The sequence below is a fragment of the Podarcis raffonei genome, chromosome 2 (genome assembly GCF_027172205.1).
Source record: "Podarcis raffonei isolate rPodRaf1 chromosome 2, rPodRaf1.pri, whole genome shotgun sequence".
NCBI classification, from domain to species: domain Eukaryota; kingdom Metazoa; phylum Chordata; class Lepidosauria; order Squamata; family Lacertidae; genus Podarcis; species Podarcis raffonei.
The window spans coordinates 58,914,972-58,934,749 of record NC_070603.1 but is presented as its reverse complement, the minus strand read 5'-3'; the positions used below and the strand labels follow the sequence as shown (position 1 = coordinate 58,934,749).

Sequence of the window (19,778 nt, the reverse complement as noted above, 5' to 3'; positions counted from 1 at the left end):
AACACTTCCCTCCACCTTTTGCTGTCTCCGGTTTCCAAGTACTCCTCCTCATCGGAGTCTGTTCCTCCTTCCAACTCCGATTCCCTGAATCCCTCCAGTTCCTCCTCATCGTCGGTGGTGCCAAAGTACTCCCTCCGAAACCTCGCTACTGGCTGAGGTTTCCTGGGGAACCTTTGGTGGAACGTTTCGATCAAGATCTCGTCACGGACCTCCTCTGCCTTCACCCAGGTGTTTTCCGACTCCGGTTCCCCTTCCCACGCGACCAAATACTCCACCTGATTACCCTTCCACCTGGAGTCGATGATTTCCGCCACATGGTTGCGGCTTTCCCTTTCTTCTATGGCTGGCCCCCGTGTGGATACCCCTTCACCTTCCCCCCTGTATGGTGACAGTAATGACCTGTGGAATACTGGGTGCAGTTTCATGTGGTTCGGTAACCGGAGTCTGAACGCCACTGGGTTTACCTGTTGGATGACCTCAAATGGTCCCAATCTTTTGGGTCTCAATTTCTTGCAACCCCCCTTGAACAGCAACCCTTGGGTTGATAGCCAGACCCGACTCCCCACCCTAATTGTTTCACCTTCCCTTCTGCTCTTGTCTGCCTGCCTCTTATATTCTTCCTTGGCCCTTTCTAAGTTGAGTTGGAGTTGACGATGGATCGCTTCCATTTCTTCTACAAAAAGTTCCGCGGCCGGAACACTCCATCTTTCCCCTCCTTCCCCTGGAAACGCCCTGGGGTGGCACCCATAATTAGCCAAAAAGGGGCTCATCCCGGTGGACACATTCTCAGCATTATTGTAAGCAAATTCTGCTAGTGCCAACTTTTCGACCCAATCGTTCTCTCTGTCATTGACATAACACCTCAGGTATTGTTGGAGAATACCGTTTGCTCTCTCCGCCTGCCCATTGGTCTCAGGGTGCCTGGCAGTCGAAAAGTTGACCTCTACGTGCAATAAGCTCATAAGTTTCCTCCAGAATCTGGACGTGAACTGTTTCCCTCTGTCGGAAACCACCCTCAAGGGGGCGCCATGCAGTCTGAAAATATGTTCTACAAACAATTTCGCTGTTTCTTCCGCCGTGACTGCATGTGAGCAAGCTACAAAGTGACCCATCTTAGTTAACAGGTCTACTACGACTAGTATGGCGGTTTTCCCCTGGGATTTGGGCAGATCAGTCATAAAATCTATCGACACCGCCTCCCACGGTCGTTCTGGTGTGGGTAACGGTTCTAATAACCCCGCTGGTGCCCGCCTTTCTCCTTTGGCTCTCTGGCATTGGTCACACCTTCTCACATACTCCCGTACATCCTCCCTCACCTTGGGCCACCAAAACTCCCTGGTCACCAACCACATGGTCTTGTGTTGCCCAAAATGCCCCGCTGTGGGATTGTCGTGCAGCTGTTTGAGTACTCTCCCCCTCAATTCCCCTTCGGGTATATATAGCGCCCCTCTGTAATACAATGCCCCGTTTCTTTCTTCAAAACCCCTGGGGTCTTCTCCCTCTCTCCTTAGACCTCTGAGCTTGTCCTGGGCGTACTCATCATTTACCGTTCCCTCTACCAGTTCTCTTTGCCCCACCCAGGCCGCACCACACACCCAGTGGTCCTCTGGGATAATATGTCTCTCTTCCGGCGCTCCCTCCCCCTCCAAATATTCAGGTTTGCGAGAGAGAGCGTCCGCTCTGATGTTTTCTGGACCTGGCACATAGCAAATTTCAAAATGGAATTTGGAGAACTCCTGGGCCCATCTCACTTGTCGTTGGTTGAGCACCCGTGCCGTTCTCCAATACTCCAAATTCTTGTGGTCCGTACACACTTGCACCTTATGTTGTGCGCCAATTAGTAAGTGTCTCCATCTCCGGAACGCTTCGTGAATGGCGAGTAGTTCTCGGTCATATACCGTGTAGTTCCTCTCGGATTTGTTCAGCTTACGCGAAAAGAAGGCACACGGTCTCCATTCCGACTTATTGCTCCCTGGCTGAAGCAGCACCGCCCCCACCGCCCGGTCTGAGGCATCAGTTTCCACTCTCATGGGTTTTTGTAAATCCACATGCAGGAGCTGTTCTTCCGAAGCGAATGCCCTTTTCAATTCCTCAAAAGCATGCTCCGCCTCCGCCGTCCAAACGAATTTCTTCTTGCTGCTTAGACAGTCCGTGATGGGAGCCGTTAAGTGGGCAAAGTTCTTGATGAATTTACGGTAAAAGTTCCCAAACCCTAAGAACCTTTGCACATCTTTTTTCGTTTTCGGTGTCTTCCATTCCAGCACCGCCTGGACCTTCCCTGGATCCATGGCTAATCCCTTGTCTGATAAGCGGTACCCCAGGAATTCCACCTCCTTGGTGTGGAACTGACACTTCTCCAATTTCACCCACAACTGGTTTGCTTGCAGCTGGCTCAGCACTTCCCTGACATCCTTTACATGCTGCTCCTCATTCTCTGAATATATCAGCACGTCATCGAGGAAGGCCACGCAATTCTTGTAGAGCAAAGGTCCCAGTACGTGGTTCATGAGCGATTGAAAACAGGCGGAGCCTGATTGTAATCCGAATGGCATAACGAGATATTCAAACGCCCCCAAAGGGGTGAACATGGTGGTTTTCCATTCATCCCCCTTCTTTATTCGTATCAGGTTGTATGCTCCTCTCAGGTCCAGCTTCGTGAATATCTTTCCCTTCCTCACCCTGGTCAAAATGTCATCAATCCTGGGCATGGGGAAAGTCACTGGTTCTGACACGGCATTTAGGGCCCGGTAGTCCACGACCAATCTCGGTTTATCCGTGTTTTTTTTGTCCACAAAAAACACTGGGCTCCCCCCCACCGCTCTGGACTCTCTGATGAAGCCCCTCTTCAGGTTTTTATCAATAAACTCCCTTAACTCCTGCATTTCCCTGTCTGACATGGCGTACAGCTTGCCCACGGGGAGCTGGGCCCCAGGGACCAGATTAATTTGGCAGTCAAAGTCTCTGTGCGGTGGTAATTTATCTGCTTCCCTTTCACTGAAGACCTTGCTCAGGTCAGCGTATTGTTTGGGCACCTTCCCTTTGTCCGCCACTTCCGTCCCTGCTAGAGAGGCTTTTGCCCCTTCTGGCACCTTTCCCTCTCTGCAGTGTTCCAGACAATGTGCTGACCCAAAGGAGACCACTCTCTGATGCCAGCCCACTAGCGGGTCATGCAACGCTAGCCAGCTCATTCCCAAAATGACTGGAGCCCCTCCCAGGGTGGCTACATTGAACGCTATCCTCTCAGTGTGCCTGGCCACCCTCATAACCATTGGGACGGTTTGTAGGCTGACTTCTCCTCCCAGCAGCTCCCTCCCATCGATCGTGGTGACCTGCAGGGGGTTGCTTAAAGGGAGTGTCTGTATCTGGTGTTCAGCTGCAAACTCCTTGCTCATAAAATTACAGGAGCTGCCTGAGTCCAGCAGCGCCTTAGTCTTTAGTGGGTATCCGTTTGCCAGCTCTAGCAACACCTCTATTACTAGGGCTGGTCTTGGAGGTTCCGGAGTGGGCACTTTTACTGCTCCTTGGCCTGTCTGCAGTGCCCTGACAGAGGCAGACAGGCGTTGGCTTTTACTGGCTCCTGGACTTCCTCCTCCTTCCCCCCAACAGCTCCAGCCATCCCTTGCCATTCCTTTCTTTGCGGGCAGACTCTGGCAAAGTGACCTGGCTGCTGGCAGAGATAACATTTCTTGGCGCTCTTTCCCTCCTTCTTCCTCCCTTCACTGGGATTTGAAACTGCGCGCGCGCGCGCTGTTCCAACTTCCATCGGCTCTCCTGGCGGGAAACTTGGTTCTGGAATCTCTGGAATGCGGAAATCCCTCCAACGCTCTCCTTTCCCCTCCCGCTTCTCCAAGGCTCTTGCCTCCTGGCGTGCTCCAATGGTCAGCGCTGATTTGGTCAGCTGGTCCATAGACTCCGCCCTGGGCGCCCGGGAAAGTTCATCTTTCACCGCCGAAGAAAGCCCCTCTTCAAAGAGCATTTGAATGGGTTCCGCCGAAAGGTCCCACCCCAATCTATGTATCAACATTGTAAACTCAGTCCAGTACTCACGAACCGATCGGCTTCCCTGTTTGCACGCCATCAATTGTCTGCGCACCAGCCCCTGTTCAATCTCGCTGGAAAACATCAAATCCATGGCGCGAAAAAACTTCCTCGCGTCCTTCAGCATGTCACTATTCCCTGCCATCAGGGGTCTGACCCAATCTCTCGCCCCTCCTTCGAGATGGCCAATCACAAACGCCACTCTCGATGCCTCGTCGGGAAAGTCATTAAACTGCAGTTCAAGAGCATACTGCATCTCTGTCCTAAAGGCTTGGTAGTTCCTGGGGTCCCCCCCAAACTTCTGCACCATTCCTGGCATCTTTCTTGCTAGTGTAGCGCCTTTTGCCTTTTCTGCATCCTGCGCCCTCCTTTCTTCTAGCCTCGCCGTTTGCATTGCTAGCTGGAGTTCCAACACTCTGTACCTTTCTTCCAGGCTTGGACCCTCTCCAGCTCCTGCTGCTCCTCCGGCTCCGGCTGGGTTACTCATGATGCCTCTCTGCACAAGCTGCTTTCAGGGACTGTCCGATTGCTGTGATGGGATGATGAGCTGCTTGTGCGTAAAATCCTAATCCCTCAGAGTTTGGCTAAGTCCCCAAACCTCTGTCTGTGATGGAGCTCCTTAAACATGACTCCATCAATCGCTCGTTGAATCGGACAGTGGGCATTTACGGAACTTCTTCCAGCATAAAAGCTCCTTAACGGAAACGCGTCTTCTGGACTCTCGGCGTGACAGTTTCCGCCGAGGAGTGGGTGTCCCTACAGGAGGTCCTGAAATCTCCCCGCTGCTCCCGCTTGAAGTGTCTCTGAGCCCTCCCTCCGACTCACTTTCCCTTGGAACTCCACTTCTCCCCCTGCTGGTCCCCTCCTCCGCTGAATGGTCTCTCTCACCCTCCATGAGCCCTTTCACCTCCTTAGTCTCAGATGGCAGTTCCCTGACACATGATTTCCAAAATTGACAGCCGGGAACAGAAAGTGACCAATTTGAATCAAAAAGCAAGCAACAATACAGAAATAATTCAGGACTTGGAACAGGAATATACCTTGGTAGGACAAATGGTGGAGGAAAAGGAGAAGGATGCCGTTGCGAAATCTAAGGTAGTTCAAGCAGGACCCTCAGTTCTACAGAAGCAAATTGAGGATTATAAATTGAGGCCTTGCATGATTGATTCTAGCAAAAGCCAGATTTTGAGGTTTGGACCCTGGCTTGGACTGAAGAACGAAAGTTGGAAAGATCCCTATATTCAGGGACCAACTGACTTTTGGGACATGGGTTTGGGCCTGCAGGAACTTGAAGCTTTGGGGGCCTATGGATTTGGAGGAATTCTGAAATACGTCCTGAAATACCTTATGGACTTTAGTTTCAATTATGGAAACTTGGCTGAGCTGTTCAGAAGGAAGAAAAGTTTTGTTTGGTTGGAGTTTACCCGAGATTTGCTCCTGAGTATTAAAGAATACGAAGAAGATCCGCAGAAGGGACTTGGAAAAGAATTAAGAGCCTTGGATATAAGATTTCCAGGTTGATGGACTACATGGATCTGACGGAAAGGACTGGCAGAATCCGAAACCAGGGAAAAGAGAGGGTGGAAGAAGACTGGGAAGTTAAATTTCATATTTAGAAATTTTGTAAAATTAATGACTGTTAGAAAAACTGTGGAATGATATTATAGGGATTTAGTGAAATGTTAGAAGAAGTTAAGTATAGATAAGTAATTTAGTCTTAAAGGGAAATAAGGTTAAAATGTGTTATTTACAAGATGATAAAAAACAGAGAAAGATGGAAAGGATTTGCTGAAACAATTAGAAGAACTGGAATACAAAAAGGGAGGTGTGACGAAGTCGAGGAAACAAGGAAATGAAGGATAGAATATGGAAAAGGAGAGATGTATTTTAAACTGTTTTTGTTTTAAGTCATGTGTTTAATCTAATGGGTTTGGGGTGGGTTTTATAATATTTGTATACTGTATTGTATTGTGGTGTTTTTTCACTTTTTTGTTTCCCCCCCCCCTTTCTTTCTTGTCTTTATTTTTCTTTTTTCTTCTTTTTCTGTAATCTTCAAAAGTAATAAATATTATTTTTAAAAAAACAAAGAAGTGTGACTGGGCCAAGGTCACCCAGCAGCTGCATGTGGAGGAGCGGAGACGCGAAGCCGGTTCCCCAGATTACGAGACTACCGCTCTTAACCATTACACCACACTGGAGTTTGAATGTGCCCTTCAGATCAAGTAACAAACACCTGGGGGAGTTACCAAGTACCATTAAGCTTATCAGTCTTAGTAAGATCTTTGTACCACAGGACCAGGTGCATTCAGCGTTCTACCAGGGCTAGTTGACACACTTTTGTCTACCATACTCAAGAGTGATGGAGGAATGAAAATGCCAGTGCTGGACAGTTTCTAGAATGAGGGAACACTCAATAAGGGAAGATTTTGAGCTGTAGACTTTAAAAGGTTGAAAACCTCTGGCACAAACAATAGTCATATTGCAGGAAAAAGCAGAGAATTCAACTCCCTGAGAATATCAGCTTTCAGCTTTAAAAAGAGTAATTTCTGCTTCTTATGGATTTGAAGATATGCTTGAAATGGCATAAATAGTGTGAAATATATGCTTTAAATTGTGCTGAGATATCAAGAAGTCAGACAAGTGATGTCAAAAATTTCCAGTGGTTCCTTGCCTTCCCCATGTTTGAATTATGCAAATTTGTTAAATTGCAAAATAAAGTATGTGAAGTTGTCCAATTTGTATAATTTATACAGGTAACAGAATTTAGCACTGATTCTTATGAATTCTGTATTGCTTAGACATATGTATTGAAAATCAGTCACTCATATGACTTGATAGTTCAATATTAATATGTGCGATCCTGCCTGGATGACAGACAATGAATGCTGTTAAACTTCTTTTTTGACAGTACTGCATCCCCCTCTGATTGCTCTGCTACTATTGATGCTAATGGCTGACTTGCTCTCATGCCACAGTAGGCTTGTTACTCTTGCAGGTGGCCAGGTTCCTTACCCTAAAGATGCAAGGATCTCTATGCCATTAAATGCCTAAAGAAGTTCCCCAATATTTTAACTCTCCGATTGCAATTGGCTTAGTTGCTCTGATGTCACAGCATGCTTTCCAAGTCTTTGGTCAGACAGTTCAGTAGGGAAGCCTTTGATTCTGAATTCCAAGATCCACAGGATACTTTAGACGAACAATCTGAAGTGCATTACACAGTTGATTTGAAAATAACATATTGTGGTCTCTGAGTCTTTCACTAGTAATTTGATATCATTTTGTTGCCTATAGTCTACACCTACACAAACACCTACAAACACACACATCTGCATCCTATGAATTATAGCATCATGACTGAATATGAAAGGATATATTAAGGCAATCTTTAATATACAGTATCATGACATCTTACAGTCCAATGAATATTTTTACACAAGCTGGCTTTTAAAACAAGAAGCATCTACCTTGCCTGCTTGCTGATTTCCTGTACTAGAAACTGCCAAGACACCTGCTATAAATCTTTTGCTGAATCTGTGGCCCACTTATTTTATTGCCATCAAACAAACCACACAGGGCTTTCTGGTTTTCCCTTCATCAGCATTGCTGTGGTTTATTTATGTGTATTTAGCTCTTAAAAGTTCCTTTAGTCAGTTGTCCATTTTTAAAGAGCTTTCTTTGGAGACTCTTGATTCTAGGGCAAGCTGCTATTTGTGTTTTCAGACTCTGGGCTCTCTGGCTTAAAGCCACACGTTCTCTTGGGAGTCTCCCTGCTGGTTCTTTTTCTATTATTTTCTACCTTCCCCAGTAGATTATAGAGGACATTATAGTGCAGTTACATCCTTCATTACTCTAAGTTCAGAGGTATTAAAGAACAACTCATTTAGAACATGTGATCTTGCGACCATCCCTCTGGAACTGTTTCATACCCGCTTCTTCTCGGGTGACTAAAGACATCGCCTACTTCCAGTTACATCCTGTAACTAATTAACAAATTAACAAAACAAAATGATCCTACGTACGTTCAAAAAATAAGCCCTAAGGAATTCAATGGGACTTAGTCCGAGAGTAGGACAGCAGCCTAGGACCATCAGCATGGAATATACCTTGAAGAGTCTTAGCGTTTCAATAAACAGGCCAGGTAACTCTTCTAGTTAGGGCTGTGTTAAATCTTTGGAAGTAGGGCTACTTGGAAAAGCTGGATTTGCAGTATTTGGGGCCATTGGGCAACTGCTAAAGAAAAAGTACCCCTATCACAACAAAAGGTGGAACTCAGTTGGAATGATCATATCTCCTTCTGAGTGTCTGCAGCACGAATAGATATTTCCATGGTATAATGCTTGAGGCAGGCAATGGGGTCATCAGCTTCTCAACTAGCCCCCAAGAGGTATAGAAGAACAGACCTGGAAAAGTTGTTCTGCTTGCCTCTAAAGGCAAAAAAAGGAATAAATTATCTTACTATGGCTCTGAGCTGGGCTAAGACTTTGCTTGCAATAGGAGCTGGAGGTCCTCTTCAAATATACTAGGATGGGGGGGAGGTCATTGGTTTCCCACTGTTTCTCTGTCTCTTGTGGGGAATAAGTTATGAAATGGTGTTCTTGTAAAGCAGTAGTGCCCATAGCTGTTGCCACTGTGGCCCAAGGAGGAGCCTAAGATGCCAACCACAGAGGAGGGAGCAGGAGCACGAGAATATGGACACTGAAAATCTAAGCTCAGCCCTATGTGCAGTGATGCAGAGAAGTTTGTGTCAAAGGAAAGATTAACTTTGAGATTCATTGGAAGGACCTGTGAGCTACAGGTGGAAGTCCTTGCAGTAATGGGATGACTTCACTAGATAAAACCTTTTTGCAAATTCTCTGAGAATATATTTGTGGCAGAAAGAGACTGAGCTCAGCTAGTGAATCAGGAAGATAGAAAAGAAGGGGGGCTCTGTGGGGGGGGGAAGAGAGAGATGGCTATGTAACAGCGAAGGGACTTTTCATGCCTTTGAAGTCTCACTAGTCACAATCATACAATAGCTTTGGATTAAACGGAGATCACAATATATGGCGTGAAATCTTAATAAAAACATAAATGGCCCAGCTTCTGCTTAAAAGGAAAACAGTCTTATGCTGCCTATAATGTCCTATATGTGAATGTAGTTCAGTGTTTGATCCAAATTACTTTAGACCAACTTTCTTTATTATCGCACATGGCAGCAGCAGCAACCAATAAAACCATCAGACACAGTTAAATGTTCATCACGTTATCGGCTGGCAGCTCTTTACATTGCGTATTTCCACCAAGTAGGGGAGCTGATAGCCAGCATGAGCTTCTGATAAAGAAAATGGACTTTTTCTGTTTTGTGCTTGATGAATTAATTGTACATTTTGTTTATATTGAGGCTTTTCTGCTTCTGGGTAGAGATGTCTACTTTATATTGAAAGTACTCCAGAAAAGTAGAATATTTGTTTATTTCTGGGAGGCATGTGTAATCAGCACAGCTAAAAATCCCATCTCAGGGGTGGAGGATATAAACTAGCATGGAAAAGGCATTAGAAATTATACTAGGTAGAGCAATTCCATGTCATCAGGCAGGTGATGACATGCCTAGAGGTTCTTATAGGTATTTTTCCTTACCCTCTATGTAGCAGTAAGCTTCTGTGCAATTCTTCATTGTTGTTTTTCCTTTGAGGACAAAAACTAGTTTGTTTTTAAAATTGAATATACAAGATGAGGATCAGGCAACAGCCAATACACTGCCTTCCATAAGCTAAAATTAGGACCCCTATTAGGGTCCTAATTTGGTACAACTCTAATGCTGCCTTATTTTCTCAGGATGGCCCCAATAAGGTGTCACTTGACTTCTTGGAAAGCTTGTATTTTCGGACCAATGTGCCAACAAATCTACAATCCATATGGCTACAGATCTGTCCCCATACCCACTTTTAAGCAGGGAATTCCTACTGCAATATGAGAATTTCTGGAACCAGCAATGGAAGGGAAGGGAAACAAGGTACTAATTAAAGCAAGACTTTGGACACTTCTAAGTCAAAACTTCCCGGACTGCTTTACAGTCCTATTTCTACTGTCTTTAATGTGGCGTACTCAGAAATAAGTTTGCGCAGGCTTGCAACTTTAGTGTAGGATAAAAATGTAGGACACAGCCCTAGAGAAATGACATAAATGTGTTATGGAGTTTATCACACCTTTACACACACGCTGTGACATCTACCTCAACTCGATCTTTCATAAGAGTGTGATTGTGGGGGCTGTGCATGTATACTGAATAAATATAGCTTAGTCCTGAGAAGGGGGGAAAACCCTTAGTGAAGGAGATATGTGGTAAATTCCCAGCTTATTTCCTGTAATACGTTTGGTAAACGGCTGTGTCAACCTTGCAAAAACTGGAGGCCACAGCACCATCCCACTTCACAGAACTGAGTATATTGAAGGCTCAGATAGGCTATGGTGAGGTATGCTCACAAATATGACCCTTCACCAGAACAGCAGGAGGCTAGAGGAAATCAGTAACGTGGAGCTATCTTGCCTTGGTAACATACAGAGTCCTGGTCCATGGGGTTGTCCCCAAACTCACTCTACCCAAATCTGCAACAAAGTGATTGGCAGATATGTCCACTAGCACAAAATAATTGTCCTAGGAAAATAATGTACTGCTAAAGTAAGAATACATCTTCTCCTCCTCCCTTTTTTGCTTATAACATTTGTAGGATATGAAAAAGTCACAATAATCCCAAAGTAATAGGTGCTATTAAAAAATATATCAGTAAGAACATAAGAAAAGCCTGCTGATCAGGTCAAAGGCCCATCTAGTGCAGCATCCTGTTTTCAAAATGGCCAACCAGATGCCTGTGGGAAACCTACAAACAGAACATGAGCAGAAGAGCATTCCCAGCATACCATGGTTTCCTGCAACTGGTATTTGGAAGCATACTACCTCTGATGTGGAGGCAGAGAATAGACAATGTCCAGTAACCAACTGCAGCCTTATCCTCCATCTAGATTGACTTTTGCCTATTGCCTTTCAACTTCTCAAAGATCATCATCCTTCATAGACTGGGACAGTTTTTCCCCTTCTTTTTTCAACAATATGCACGAAAGCCTACTGGTTTGAAAATGTGTCTTTGGTTTAAGACTGGTGAGTGTGCAACCCAAGAGAGAATTAAAAACATCAACAACAACAACACTTACCCATTTCCTTAAGCTCCATGTTGAAGAGTTCCAGCCAGCAAGCATCGATTTCATCCAGGTCATAGCGACTTGCTCTTTGGGAGTATGTCCTGGTGACATCTAAACTGTCAGAGCTGGACAGGTTGCTTGGTGAGGTTTGTGGTGATGAATGTTCTAGAACAGGAACGATCCTAGGGAAGAAAACAAGCATGGACATAAAAGAGAGGTACAGGGAGCAAGAAGTTCCTTTTTACAAGAATGGGCATTTAAATACTGAAATTTAAGACGTCTAAGCTTAATTTATGCCTAAATGTCAACTCATCTTGATATAAAATTTACCATTTTGGAGCAGAATAATTTAGCAACATTTATACCACAAATGGAAACTGGTTTAACCCTTATGGCTTTTCTCAAGGAACCTGTGAAGCATAGTTTTGTGAAGTTGTTAAAAAATCAATTAGAAAGATTATTGGCATATTCACAGAGCTATAGCCACTAGGATTTCTTCAGAGAAGGTGTGATAGTTAAGCTGGTTAAGATGTGAAGAGAAAAGATGGCTAGTTTTTAGTAATTTCTGGCTGAAGAGTTCAATGAGTTGCAGATGCACACCAAAAACAAACAAATGACCAAGAAGTTAAAAGGAATCACTTCCCAAAATTTCTCAAATTCTACAGGGCTGAAGTGCCAGACTGGGAAAATTATCTGGGGCATGTGCTTATTATTAAAGCCAATTTAGAATCACCTCAAAAGTGGCACTGACTTCCGACTCTTTGAAAGACCTTTGAGGTGCTGTCAAAACCAATGACACAAAAATAATGGTTTGTTTGGGAACTATTGACCTTTCTGACAATCAGGAAGTGCTTTTTAAAAGACCTAACATGAAGAGAATAAAGATTACGTAATGGGTTTTTATAATCAGCAGTGTCAAGAAAAAGGTGTTTCTGAGTGACAAGAAAGATATAACCATTCAACACTGTTACAAAGCTCTGAGTACTTCCCCCTTGACCTTGCTGATAAAACTGACTGCTGAGGTGATTCACATGGCAAATGGTTTCGGGGACACCTTTAGTGTTGGCACCACAAGAGGTGTAACTTTCAAGGGACCATGGAACTGCTGCTCAACTATTAAGTCACAGGTAATATTACTGAGGAAGAAGCCCTTCCCAAACCGAACCTTGGGTTCTAGCATGCAACCCTAAGTGATTTAGCTGCTGTACCAAAAGGTAACTCCAGCGTTTATCAGGAAACAATTGCAAGATTATCTCTAAGGATGAGCCTGAGACCAGAGACGGCACGAAACAGTTGGTCCAAGAGGAAATCCCCTGTATTAACAATAAAATAATAAAAGTAAATAATTGAATATGATGGCCTTTTAGATAGGCCACCTAATCATAAAGCTAGTACAGTGGTACCTTGGATTAAGAACTTAATTCGTTCTGGAGGTCTGGTCTTAACCTAAAACTGTTCTTAACCTGAAGCACCACTTTAGCTAACGGGTCTCCTGCTGCCGATGCTGCACAATTTCTTAACCTGAGGTAATATTTCTGGGTTAGCGGAATCTGTAACCTGAAGTGTATGTAACCTGAGGTACCACTGTACAGTCGTACCTTGGTTGTTGAACACCCTGGAACCCGGATGTTTTGGCTCCCGAACGCTGCAAACCCAGAAGTGATTGTTTCAGTTTGCGAATGTTCTTTTGTAACCCGAACATGCAACAGGCTTCTGCGGTTTCCTGCAGCTAATCAGAAGCTGCGATTTGGAAGTCCAACGGACTTCCGGAACAGATTCCGTTCAACTTCCAAGGTACGACTGTACTGCTGAAGGTAACTCCTTAATTTGGATTTTCTAATTGGTTCTTACCTCTATAGGTGACAACCATGCCTGGTTGAAAATATCTTGAAGTACATGCCACATAAACCTAATGCTTACAATTGCCCTAAGAGTACGGGGTGTGTGTGTACTATTTACAAAGAAGACTGGAAATAAGAAGATTTTATTTCTTTTCTTTTCTTTAAAAAACCCCCTACTACAATAGCAAAAAATTGAACAACCTCTCCAGAACAAAGGAAGAAGCAAACAAAACCCAAAAACTCTCCCACATTAGCGTATTGTTTTTCTGTTCTAGTGCTGCATTTGTGGCCCAATGGTAATGGGATTGTGTTTACTAGAGTCTTAATCTAACATTCTTCATCTGGTGCACCAGAGGCTTGCCACAAATATGAACAGAATAGGGTGACCAGATGTAAAAGAAGACACGAGCTCAAGCACCTTTAATAGCTCTGAAGAATTAGGAATTTCAGCTGAAATTCCTCCTTCCACACATTAAAGGTACAAGAGCTCATTTAACATCCGACCGGCCTCCCCATGACACCCTGTGGCTCTATTCCATCCTGACACCATGAATTGCATGAATATGTCTACAGGGATGGACAAGATGCCCTTTGGCCTTTCCTTTTCTCTAATTCTGTTGTTCTGTCTGTTACACTGGACCGAAAACTACAAGTTTCTTTCTGAAGTAAATTCAGGGGATGATTAACTCAATTCCTGACTACTTCCCTCCAGCTTCATTACTTCCCATCCACCTGCTATGGCACACATTGCCACATTCAACGCACAGACTGAGTCATGTTTTTAGTTTCTGCTTTTACCTCCTGATCTATGGAAAAGCTACTGGGTGCAACCAGTAGTAGAGCTTGTAGAGCTGGGCCCATAAGGTTGTCTGAAACTCAAATGCCTTATGCTCACACCACAATGAATTAAAGTGGTTCTTCCCACCCTCCCACTAGATGTGATTCTTTTATTTCCCTTTTTTTGTTGTTGCTTTGCCAGCATTACTAGAAGCCTGTCGGCAACAACCTCCCACATGTTTTGATTCTGAAGTCAAACAAATAACCCTACCTACGGCTAAATCTGCCTGCATCAATCTTCTCATAATGTTTCCTATGACACTGGAGGCTTTCTTTTCCCTGGAGCTTGCTGAGGATATCACTCAGAATAATCACATGTACAAACCACCACTTCAGGAAGAGAAGGGAGGGGAAATAACCATGGGATTTTTATATATGATACAAAAAGATAAGTGAATACAGGCTGTTTCAGCCTCAGCTGAGGTAGGCAAAGCCAAGCAATTAAAGTCATTTACTTTGAGGGCTTCCAGAAGGAGACAATAAGCCCAAAGAATTCTGCTTCTTCTGGTCTATAAAAAATAAAAACTGACAACTGTGCTTGTTAAGGGTAAAGCACTTATTTTCTAAGCCTCCTGCCCCTTTTTCTAAAGGTGGGTAAGCTCAGGAATTTTGTATTTTTCCCCCCACAAAATGACAACTTCCTTGCTATTTAGTGTCTCCATAAACCAGCCAGCTCTTGCTGCACCATCCACCATCCTATTGTGGTCCTGGCTGTGGACATCACCTGTTTTGTGAACTGTGGGAGGGCCTTCTCTGCAGTAGTGCCGTGTCCTGCATCTTTGGTGCTGATAATTCATCACCATCTTTTATTCACCCAGGCCTTTGTGCCATCCTCACTCATTAGAGCTGGGTTACCTATATTTATTAATTTGCTGCTGTGGTACTATGGCTCTGCAAATTCTTGTTTGAATTTTATTGTTTTATTGGTTGCAATGTTGTTGTTTGATTTTATTGTTTTACTGCGCACTGTAAACCACCCTGTTGTCTTTTGATGAAGGGTTTCCTATAAACAAAACCAATAACAGAAAGCAAACTCAGCTGTTGAGTCATAATGGTTCAGTATGAGAAACAGAGCCACAGAGAGAAAAGAGGGGTGCATCTGCCTTTCTTGTGGAACATCAAGGCTGGAATACACGGCGGGCATTTTTTTGGTTGGGGGTGTTCTTAAGTCCCATTTAAATGAAAGACTGGTCCCAAGTTGAATTTAAGAATTGGCATCTCATTGATTTCTTTTTTTAAAAAGATATTTATTGAGTTTTTCCACCTTTATACATTAAAAAATCCAAAAGGAAAAAACCAAAAAGTTAAAAACACATAAAATTTACAATCCTTATTTTCAATAACATATTTCCCTGACTTCCCCACACCTCCCCTTCTTATATTCCAATTCAAATTGTTAATTCAACAAGTTCTTGTCCCCAATTTTTGATCTTTTTATATTTAATTCGTTTTAAAAAAAAAACCAAATTTAACTTATAAACATCAGTGCTCATTCTTAAAACTTTTTTCTAAAGTCGACCCAAATTCCCTTCCACGAATTCCCCAATTTTCATACAAATAACAAAACAGAATAAAAACAAAAACAGATTATAATTATGCACCCTTTGGATTCCCAAACCCCACCCCACCCTTTCCCGGTTTCAATCCCCAACAAATGTCCATCAGTCTTAGTCTACTATCAGCCTGGAGACCTCACGTCCGAGGCTCTTAATTCTCTCTCAATTCCTCTCTGCCGGTTTTTTTTTTGGTACTCCTTAATATTAAACACCAAATCTCGGAGAAGCTCTGTCCCGATAGGGTCCATATTTCTTCCAGCCAGACCTCCATACTTAAAAGTGGAGCCTGAATCTTGTTTCTTACTCCTTTTAAGTCCAAATGTCCCCAAAGCTCCAACTTCCACCTTAATCAGATTTGTAATCCTTGGATCTTCAGATCTCCACATAAGGAGATCTCTCCATTCTTCAATCTCCAATTCAAACCAGATTTTCGACATCAAATTCTTATTTTCCTTTGTAGCCATCATGTCAGGCCTCTGGCTCTCCTTTGTCATCTGCAGCATTACAGCTCCTCCTTCCTTTTCCTCAGGAACAACATATATCTCTTTCTCCACACTCTCAAAGCTCTCAAGTTTCTCTTCTTGTCCAGCTGCATGGACTTCCTGAGTCAAGTCCTTATCAAATTCAATGAGTTTATTTACTGTTAAATCCAGAGTTGCAACATTTGTAGCCAAAACATCAATTTGGCCTTGTAACTTTCCCAAGAGAAGAAACACTCTGTCCAATTTAGCTTGAATTTTTCCTCCTTCAGCCATTCTTGTAATGTCCCAAAATCCCCTCTAGAGGGATTTTGGTTACTTTATCTTCCTTCCAGTTCAAATCCAAAAATCAAGTTAGTTTGTATCAGTTCTTCCTTGTTTTCAAAAAAATATAACCAAATTGTAGCAAATATATCCAGCAGAGATAGCAGAAACAAAGTTCTCTTTTTCCTTCTTGACAGCTAATTTGACAGCTGTCAAACTCTTCTATATCTCCTCAACAGGCTCTCTCGCGGATCACTCCCGGGTCCGGGGGGGTGGTACTTCAGCTCTCAAAATTAGCTCTTATCCTCCAGTGAAATTACTTATACTGCCAAATCGTGAAATTAATGTCTTTTACCCAATAAAAAAGAAAAGATTATCTCGACCTTAGTTAGCTAGTCCTTGCTTTAGATTATTTATAAGACGGGGAGACGGACTTCCTGTTTGCGCCTTCCCCGATCGTGCCTAATTCAAAAAAAATTTTTCCTTTACAAATCCAATTTCCGTATTACTCACGGGTTGTTGCTTTTAGAGTCCAATTGTTCACAAGAAGAAGTCAGCGCTCTCCGACCATGGCATGCAGCTTCACTCCGCAGGAGAAACAGTCGACTCTCCGCACCGCGCCGCTCACCCCATCCCCCGTTCCGAAGCCTTTAAAAAGGCTCCTTCGCGGGTAGGGGGGCGCAAATGGTGCCCGCCGAGTCACCAAGTTCACAGGCTTCAGCGCCTGTGATTTCTGAGGGTCCCCGCGTCGCCGCAGCGGCAAGACCCGGATCCTGCGGAGCCGATGCCCTCCGGAGCTCGGAGGGAATCCGCCATTAGCCGATGGCGCTAACCCGGAAGTTGGCATCTCATTGATTTCAAGGGGATTTAACCAGAAGTGATTTTTCTCTGGACAGCATCCTTGCCAGATGGTTAATGAAAAGGGCACAAATGTTGCCAAAACACACAGGAGACAATGGAAAGGCAAAAACCGTGTAGGTTGTCATACATTTTAGTTGTCCCATGCACAGCAACCTCATGTACAAGGTCCAAGTGCTATTGGCCTCGAGGACTGGGAAGAAGGAAGCATCAAGCCATGGGCAGGGACCATGACATGTCTATGTTCTGTTTAGCAGCTAATTCCCTGTTGGCAATGGCGTTAAACAGCAAAAGAATCCATGCCAGGCTTGCTTAGGGATCCCAAAACTTCTGACAGCTTGGGCACACTTTTTTGTTGTTTTTTTATGAGTGAATTACAGCTGCAGGCATGTTTCAATCTTATCCCCCCAAAAAGGTTCATTTGAGAGTGTGCAAGAGCTCTGGATTTGGCTGTGCTTCCTCTGAAGGGCTGTTAATTCTGGCGCATCTCTGTATCAGGATCAACTAAATGATCCAACTACACCCAACGCAGACATGCAGCAAAGTTACCCACCCCCAGGAAAAGCTGAGTGAAGCTGAGTGAAGCCGTGAATCACTGAGAGACGCAGCAGACAGGCTCCTCAGTGGGCAGGCAATTTCAGCTTGTGTGAGACTTTTATTTGATGATTACGTATGTTTTGGTTGTAGACCAATCACTTCAATATGTTTCATGGGAAAGCGATTCAGAAATAAATATATTGTCTATTTCTCACTATACAGTAGCAGTTCATTTGTATGCAGCATAGCATATTTGGAGACTTCTACATACTAAGTGTGTGGTACCTAGTACTGTAGACATCTGCACATGTGGGTAGCAGCCCAGATTGGCAACTGCATATCAACAGTGCTCTATGCGAGTTTTAATGTTCTCTATTTCCCAGAGGTGCTGGGATGTGGGGGATGTTTCGTAAGGGAAGGTGTCACACCCATCACTCATGAAGATTGGCCTTGAACACTGAGAAATAAGGATGAGGAAAGGAAAGGGGCCTTGTCTGCCCATGTAGTTTCTGGGTGGGAATTGAATGGGCATTTGCTGTCAATTCTCCTGCTGTTTTCCAGCAGCTTGGCACCATTACGCATGACACTTGCCACGCACACAACAACAGTGTCACACATAATGATATACCATCACAGGAAGAGCTCGGCCTGAGAAGCGGGCTGTGATGCCAGCTCTGACAGCTCTCGGCACACTCAGGAGCTGAAGCTTGCCATGGTATTTGCAAAGATCACATCTCTCCCTGGAAATATCACATTGTGACACAAATGCCAATATACACTGGTGCTGACAAAAACAAGCAGAGGAAGAGCAACATCCTCCTTGTCCTTCAGGAAATAATGTGAAATCTGGGATGTTCGTGATCATTCAGTTCACGTCACTCTTACACTTTCAAGAGAGAATATGGAAGGCGGGAGGAGGAGGGATGAGAAGGAAATGTCCCTCAACAGTTTCACTGAGATCTTCTGGAACAGAAGGGTCCACATAAAAATATGTTTTGCACCCTCCAAAAAAACCACTCCTGGGGGTCAAGGAACCTTCTGGAACTGCAGAGGGACTGGGGAAACTGGGATATTCAGGTTGGGGGTGAGGTACGATGTGCAAGTTGAAGTGCCTTTCTGCTCACACAATATGCCTTTGAATCCAAGCAATTATATATTGCTACTGGGAATCCATTAGGACTGACGCAGATTGACATGTTTTATGAGATTGCCCAGTGGAGGCAAGTTCCTGGGATTTGATGAGAGGGGAAGACATAGAAAAGAACCAAAAGTCATTCTGAGGAGACTAATGAAGGAAGTAAATGTAAAAGGAAGAATGTTTTGATGGATTCCCTAGTAGCTGCTAAAAATGTTTATGCTACACACTGGAAAGTAAATACAACACCAGATTTGAATGAGTGGTTATTTAATGTCTGGCATGTCACACTGAAATGGAAAAACTGACTTATATTCAGCAGGCTAGGGGGAAAGGCAGGGAATGTGATTTTTCAGGATTTATGGAACATTGGTCAAAGGTTATAATGTATTAGAAAGGGAAATCTGGATAGATTCCTGAGTATTTTTTAAAAAAAGTTTAGTGTTTGTTTTCTGTGGTGTCTTTCTTATCTAAACAGTTGGGTGGGAGTAGAATCACAACTGATGTTATTTGAAGCACTAAAGTTTGTGTCATATGCTATGTTTATCATGTTATACTGATTTTTTAAAAACTAGTATTTAAAAAGGTTGGTGAAGCGAAACCTTCTCTTTACACGAATAACACTGGTTTCCATTAGCAAGGCTTGTCCTCCTAAATAAATAAATAAATAAATAATTTATACCCTGCCCATGTGGCTGCGTTTCCCCAGCCACTCTGGGCGGCTTCCAACAGAATATTTAAAACATGATAAAAGTTCAAACATTAAAAACTTCCCTAAACTTCAGATGTCTTCTAAAAGTCAGATAGTTGTTTATTTCCTTGACATCTGATGGGAGGATGTTCCACAGGGCCTGGTTCCCTGTAACCTGACTTCTTGCAGAGAGGGAACCGCCAGAAAGCCCTCGGAGCAGGACCTCAGTGTTTTAATAGTTCATGTTTTAATAGTTCTAGCTTGAATAATGGTTTCAACCAACAGGCCTGAGCTATGCATACTAAGCAATGGTAGCCTTCCCCATATCTGAATCCATGGCTTTGTCTCTTGAGACAGATGGATGCC

The 19,778-nt window shown here is 43.8% G+C and overlaps 1 protein-coding gene across 1 annotated transcript in view; it reads right to left on the bottom strand.

Annotated features, from left to right (window-relative positions):
- Positions 1–19,778, bottom strand: part of JADE2 (jade family PHD finger 2) — a 143,584-nt gene that overhangs the window by 52,678 nt on the left and 71,128 nt on the right. The window contains exon 5 of the mRNA XM_053376823.1: positions 11,227–11,396. Within this exon, the coding sequence (XP_053232798.1) occupies positions 11,227–11,396 (170 nt within the window). The remainder of the gene's footprint in view (positions 1–11,226; positions 11,397–19,778) is intronic.